Raw genomic sequence first — 7,261 nt, 5'->3', positions numbered from 1 at the left:
TCATTGCTTAATTTGTCGATATAGCCGAGAAAGTTCTGCAGCGTTAAGTGTGATGTGCATTTCAATATTGTCAAATATAAAGACCTGACGCTTGCTGAATTCTAACATTGTCTCCGATTGTATCATGTCGATCAGGTATATTCTCTTCCTGTGTATTACACAGTTTCTCTGCGTTGTACTCGGAGACTATTATACCCCAAGCGAAGAAGTCGGTAGGTTGATTAAAAGCAGCTATTGCTACAAAGTGTTGATGAGCTATAAATTATTACAGGAAAGTTGTTGGCACAGTATGATCCTAAAAATGACTCCCGATATCCCTTCGAGCTGGGATTTGGTTATTACTACCAGGGTGATATAATGCTGGTGCCTCCATCGAAGTCGAGGGTGTCAATTTCCGAACGCTACACTGCTAACATATGGCCTCGTGCACGAGTTCCATACCAGATTTTGGGAAGCTTTAGTAAGTAAATCAGTACAAAAAAAAGCGTCAAAATCATGTGTTCGGTTAATGCCTGAATCACAGGTTAAAGTATTCTAGACATGTGTTTTTCCTTACATGAATTTCATATCATTGTCGTTTTTATTTTACTGTTTCTGAGGACACATTTGTGTATGATCATTTGAACAATTCAAATGGTTGCTGTAATAATTTTCGTTCCAGCTTCAAGTCAGTTGAACAACATCAACAGTGCCATCGCAATGTACAACAGATACACGTGCGTGCGTTTCGTTCAAAGGACCAGTTCTGATCAGTTGTGGATTAAAATCGTGAACAACAACACCGGATGTTATTCCTACATTGGCAGACAAACCAACAACCAGTACAACTTGATCAACCTGCAAACCCCAGGTTGTACCAATACTGTGGGCACTCCGGTGCACGAAATGATGCACGCCCTTGGATTCTATCACGAGCAGGCTAGACCCGATCGTGACGATTGGATTACTATCAATAGGAGCGCACTTCGACCGGAATACCAAAGTAAGTCAACACATCATATAAAAATAGCATTACAATCAAGGATTAGTGCTGAAACTAGCGTAAAGCACAGCCCAAAAGGAGCCCATGCCAATTGTGGATCTGTAGACAGCACGTTATTGGAACAGTGTATGTTTGTACAGTAGAATTCCGCTTATCCGAGCTTCCACGTAATCCGAGCCACAATTTTCATACAAAATCCATGTAAAGTTGTGTTTCTTCATTGCGATATATTGTTATGCTACTTAATTGACTTTTTGGTGAGTTTAAAGTCTAAACTTGCCGGGAAACATTGATTAAATAGCATAACATAATCCATACATCCATGTAGCTATGCGCCTGAATGATATGCAACCCAGAGCAAAACGATAGCGTTTGACAATGTGTTTCGTGTAATCCGAGGTGATCCTTTCCCTGACTTCCTCGGATCAACTCGGTCCTACTGTACTTGTTTTTGCTAATAAGTTTTTTATCATTTCCTCAGCTGACCAATTTTATAACTCAAACTTTGCTAAGCTGGACGCGAACGAAGTGGATACCTACAACATTCCTTACAACTATGGCAGTGTGATGCATTATTCTAAGTTTGCTGGAGCCGCGAGCTCCGAATATCCAGTTCTGAACAACAAGGTGATAATCCTTATACATACAAAGCAAACATGAATAAAAAATTTCCAATTTTTCTCTTTCTCATCCCAATAGCGACCATGGAATGGTGATTTCGGAAATGATAACGGATTCTCGCAAAACGATGTCAACCAGATCAACAGAAGGTATAGGTGCTCCTCCCGTAGAAATGGCAAAAAACTACCGAAACTACAAGATAAAGTGAAGAATTTAGCAAGAGCAAAGCTTACGAGAGGGGATTGATATCTTTTCTATGATCTTCATGTTTTCGACTGGACTGCCCGCGTAATTGTCATGCTGCTTACCCTCTCTCGCGTTGATCGTTCTTTGAAATGTCAGAATAATAAATGTTGTAATTAAACACGCACCTTTTGTCGCTCTTGGCTGAATATGATTTCGAAATATTGTTTGAAGCATGAAACTTTATAGCACATCAAGTGACGAACAATTAGCATACAATCAACGTACTTGAACAGAACATGTCTTAATCTGTACTTGATTGCTGTCAAAATTGGTTAAGTATGAGTCCGTCTATATCGTCTGTTTCATCCATCTCAAGGGATTCACTTCTGAAAAATCATTAAGCTTGCTAGTTTATTTTAACAACACGCTCTGAGATTTGATTATTTCGATTATTAGAATTTTTCAATTACAGTCTTCCCAAAATCATGGATCGTACACAACCTTTATATTTCAACAGACAATATCTGATAAATTAGAAGACATTATTTTATGTTACAGAAAACCCTCGCTTATTATAGCTTCCGCGTTATCTCTGCTTCGGTTATCCGAGCCATCATGTAAATACCAGAACATGATCCCTGAACTTACGAAACTGCGCGCCTGGAACGCAAATCAAGAGCAAAATGAGAGGATTTTTGATAGTTTGTTGCAAGTTCCTATAGTTTCTCTATTTTGGGGAAGAAGCGGGAGGGTTTCTGAAATTGTACCTGTTCTTCGGCCCTTCCGAGTTGCTCCGAAGACGATACAAGACCCTGAGAAGTTCGCTGTGAAGTATCCACTTTCATCGTGTAAGCGATGTTCGAATAGATCGGTATCAAATGATATGCCCTTTCGAAAGGGTTCTATGTTTTCGATGTCAAAAATGATAGGAGAGTGAGAGAGAACTAGAATTGTACTTTTAGAGGACTGAATACATTCTTTTGGTTTGGCATTTCAACGAGACAACATCTCTTTTATTTTGCTCCTGATCAACCACCACCCGTTTTCCAGACTATTTCACGCTGAAAGGAGAGTTGATCGTTGTTCGTTTCTAAATGAGCCAGCACGCTCGTTTTTATTTAACCATTTATGGTTATAGAATAACCATTTTATGGTTTTTGATGACAAACTTTCAATATGGTTATTTTTTAAGAATTTTTCTATGAAGAAATTTAACCATTTTGGTAGTTCTCGCGTATTAACCACAAAACGGTTGAAAAACTTAGCATTTTTTCTTCGCCATTTTGAAAATTTGCGTGAGGAGAAGGCAAGGATATGGTTTTGGAAAGACAAAAGAATCAATCTTTTAATGTGATTCGGGTGACCGTGGAGATAATCTAAAAGGTAATTATTTGGTCAAAAAATTAGTCCAATAAAATCACAATCTCAAAATAAAATTAATTAAATTTGCAGCGCACCAATTGGATGGCTCAGGTACAGTCCGGAATCAGTTCCAGGGAAAAAATGGCAACGGCTAGCACGGGAGCACTTAGGGGAGAACTGTACAAGACGCACCAGCGAGGTAAAATGGCCCATGCCATTCTTTCTCAAAAATACACTAACCTCTGGCCCCGAATGGTGTTTTTCTACATTTTTATTGTAGCAAACGAGCTTATTCTTCATTTTTTAGATGAAGAGTTCACACAAACGACTTTAATTATTAGAAACAGAAGGATTAGTGGATTCTGCCTAAAACTTGTTATTTTCTCGGTTAACATATAAGGTTTTAGGGTCCAGTCAGTTCTATCTCATCAAACTGCAGCTTTTCGTTGTAACACTCGTATGCACTTTCGAATGACTATTATTATTTTATTATATTTCACTAACTTCCCACAAATTTTAACTAAAATTAATCATATCAAAATTGGGGCAGAATGCCCGCAAAACCACGTGTTTTGGGCTCAAATTTGGAATGCTGTTAACTTTTTATACCGTATTTGTTTTCTCCCCTCGATCAGTGCTCCACCGTACCCGACAAAAACAAACACAAATCGTCGCCAGTGTATTGCTACCTCACTCACTCACACGCTCTCTCGCAACACTGGCAAAATTATCGGTGGGCCACCGTCCGTAAGCAGAACTCCGACAGGTCAAAACCAGTGCAACACCGTCCGAATAAACAAACAGTTTGACAGCACCTAGTGGTGCACCAGTGCAACACTAGTGCAACACTCGGCATAAACAAATACGGTATTAGAAAAACAAAATGTCAAAACAAAATGTCTTTCTTTTTATTTGCTGACTTCCAAATTACGATAAGAATGCCTAATTATAACAAATTTCGTCCTTGTTTGAGTTAAAAAGGTGCACCAATATTTGACTCGAAAAAAATTTCTGCCGCCATGTTTGCCGCGATATCAGTCAAGAAATTGAAGTTCGTTGCCTACCTGAAGGCGTTTTACCTATAAGGATATAAAAAAGTAAATTTTGAAAAGCAAAATTTTCGTTAAAATATGCAATAATAAATGATTTTTTGCCAAAGTATGGTTAGTTTGCAAAAATACGATGAACATGTAATAAAAAAATTGATGTTTCAATTACTGTATTCCGTATAATCATTGTTCCTTTTCTCACCACCCTTTCGGAATGGTGCGTTCTGTCCACTAGTTTTGGCGTTCTACCCCGCGGCTTGTTTTCTGGTTGTTTAAGATTTTCACAAAAATGTAACCAAAATCGTGTTTTTAACATATAATTTCTTTTTGATAAGATGTAAATGTGATCCCTGAATCGTCGTGAACTTTCAATTTGGTTCATAGATGATGGGTATCGCTGTAAATAGCGATTATGCTTAAGTGGTGCGTCTTGTACAGTTTTCCCCTACATCTGGAATAAGCGCATCTATAGTGTTACAGAAACTGGCCATCTCGATCATTCCGTCGAATAACATCCGTAACATTTGGATGGAGCTGAGGCGAGGCGGGTCGGACTGCCCGAAAAGCACCACCCACAGACCGTGCTGGAATTGCCGTCAGCTTAAAGTTTGTGCTGCAGCTGCCTCAATAAGAACCTCCAGGGGCATTTGGCAACAAGAAGCAGAAAAAAGGACCTGGTAATTTTTCTTGTATTCGATTTCAAGTATTTTTTTTTATATAATTTAGGAATATTTGTGTCAATAATTTTGGCCACATCCGCCAGTGAAAACCAGACGAAAATGAACAAAAGCCTATATAAAAGCTCGCGTTGGAGGAGGTCATTATCAGCAGAAGGTCAGCATCAATCGCGATGCAAACGTTAGCCGCTGCTCGAGCGTCGGAACACAAAGTTCTACATTGCCGATTACCGGAAAGCCGAGCGTGAACAGTTCATCTGGTGCTAACCAAATATTGCCACGGTTCGGGAGCGGGACAGCAAGTACGGACTGTTCAAGGCGAAAAATAGGAGAAGAGACGGAAAAAGTTTTCGATTATACTTTGAATGTTCATATATTTTTATATCAGGATTTTTAATCCTGAACATTTTTTTAACATTAGAAAGAGCCGTACGTACACTTTAACCAAAATCAAAAATAAATAATTGAAATCTCAATTTGGGGCAAAGGGTCTAGAACGCACCTTTGAAGCTTTCCATAAAATATGCTCTTGGCTCATTTTCAACATCTTTCAATTTTCTTCTATTAAGCATCTGCTTTGTCTATCCGTCATTTAATTTCAATCTTTAATTCTTCTATCCAGAATTTTCGTAGTAAAAAGTTCACCGCAATGCCATTGAAACTATCATATAATTTTGCATACTTTGTACGGTTTGCCGAATCAGAAAAAGCTTAAAGCATCTGTATCCGTGGTCTATTCTTGGGTCTAATTTATACAAGAATTGGACCAACAAAATAAGATGCAATCCAGTGAAAAACTGGCAATCCCACTCAAGTTCCATTAACTGTCTAACGGTTTAGAACTGTGTCAATTTGGATCCAAATCTCATCAGTTTTGGGTCAATCCTGTGAAACATCCGTTTGTATCGTCACAAATTCTTATACCAGTTCTAAAAAAAGTTATGTTTGAAATTGTATTTAAAAAAAAAAACAAACAAAAACACATACAGGATCTCATTGGAACTTGATGTTTCCTCGAATTCTACTTAAAATTAAGGTTTGGATGGATGAAATTTTGAAAATAACAAACGCGTGATGCAAAACAATCATATTACAACATGTGAAAACGATGTTGAAAAGGTGAATTTTTTATTTGCATTTTGATGTATTTTAGCCCAGACTGGTAAATGGATTATAAAAATATGTATTTAAAAAAATTTGGTGACTAACCGAAAACCAAAATTGTTGGTAGCGGACAATAAAAGTTATATAAAGTTTGTAGTTCATACTGGGTAAAGTTTTTTACGGTATCTAAAAATATAAAAATTTGTGTATCTATAGCTCGATTTTTTAAATTTACTGATTATCAAAAACTATCTCACGATGCGAGAAACTATGTCATCATCAATTTGTTATCATTTAATGATAACTTTATGATAATATTTTAAAATAAAATTTGAATAAGTTGCTGTTACATGATGCCCCGCTTGGCGGTATCTCACGATATAAGAAACTATTGTTGAGTTTTCATGTGGTCCATTTTGTAGCTATTACCGAATTAGTTCAATGAAGAATCTAGTTGAAACATTTTTTTTAATTGCATTTATCTACACTACATAAGTTAAAAATTCATTATTGACTAGGGTTACCAGTGTAATATCCACCACATCACGTTTCGACGTGATAGCCAAATCCGTTTTAGAAACTAAGTCGACAAAGTCGTGAGTAAGAGAGCTGCGCTCATATTGTATAAAGAAAGAATGATAAAATAAATAAATGAGTCCTTCACTTTTGGAGTGACTATAAACCAGTTCGGACTTGTATCATTTAATTGTAAAAGATTACAATATCCAATATCCTACATTAAGAAGATGTTTAGTTTTTCTCCACTCCTCTATATTTGGCTGTCATCTCAACCAGATCCTGTTGAGTATTGCAAACCCTATCAATGTGCCCCCATCTATTCGTACCCGCCTATGTGGTAGCGCTGTCATTATTTGCGTTCACAGTGTTCCGCTTGCTTTCAATCTTTGTAAAACTACCAGAGAATAAACCACGTTTTATAATCGTCTCCGAAGTAGTTTTTTATTCCGCGAGTGTTCCTTCCTCCACCATATCACTTCAGGTTATGGTGCCCGGTTTTCGCGAAGTGCGTAAAGACTTTTGTGAAAGTGTAGAATGGCCGAGGAAGTGAAAAGTGAGCGATTCCTGCTCCCGTTGTTCGACGGAACAAACTTCACTGCGTGGAAGTTCCGCGTGAGAATTCTTCTCGAAGAACACGATTTGTTGGAGTGTATCGAGACAGAAGCGGATGATGTTCCGGAACTGAAGGAGGAAGCAGAAGATTCGGCGGAAGAGATCCGCGAAAAAGCGACGAAACGGGAACGGCGTTTAAAACAGGACCG

The 7,261-nt window shown here is 37.9% G+C and overlaps 1 protein-coding gene across 1 annotated transcript; it reads left to right on the top strand.

Annotated features, from left to right (window-relative positions):
- The first annotated feature begins 75 nt into the window (after positions 1-75).
- On the top strand, positions 76-1,967 carry LOC129755271 (zinc metalloproteinase nas-14-like). Its single transcript, XM_055751673.1, has 5 exons — positions 76-212; positions 272-460; positions 662-982; positions 1,464-1,609; positions 1,682-1,967. Exons 1-5 carry the CDS (start codon positions 125-127, stop codon positions 1,847-1,849), a joined length of 912 nt encoding a protein of 303 aa, XP_055607648.1. The 5' UTR covers positions 76-124; the 3' UTR covers positions 1,850-1,967.
- The last annotated feature ends 5,294 nt before the right edge of the window (positions 1,968-7,261 follow it).

This window comes from Uranotaenia lowii, chromosome 3 (genome assembly GCF_029784155.1).
Source record: "Uranotaenia lowii strain MFRU-FL chromosome 3, ASM2978415v1, whole genome shotgun sequence".
Taxonomy (NCBI): domain Eukaryota; kingdom Metazoa; phylum Arthropoda; class Insecta; order Diptera; family Culicidae; genus Uranotaenia; species Uranotaenia lowii.
This window is presented reverse-complemented; position numbering and strand designations above follow the sequence as displayed.

What these genes read in the sequence shown, in the direction of transcription:
- LOC129755271 (XM_055751673.1), top strand. Translation starts at nt 125, where the DNA reads ATGTCGATCAGGTATATTCTCTTCCTGTGTATTACACAGTTTCTCTGC. An exon ending in TACCCCAAGCGAAGAAGTCG is followed by an intron (nt 213 to 271) that starts GTAGGTTGATTA and finishes AAATTATTACAG; the next exon opens with GAAAGTTGTTGGCACAGTAT. An exon ending in CCAGATTTTGGGAAGCTTTA is followed by an intron (nt 461 to 661) that starts GTAAGTAAATCA and finishes TTTTCGTTCCAG; the next exon opens with CTTCAAGTCAGTTGAACAAC.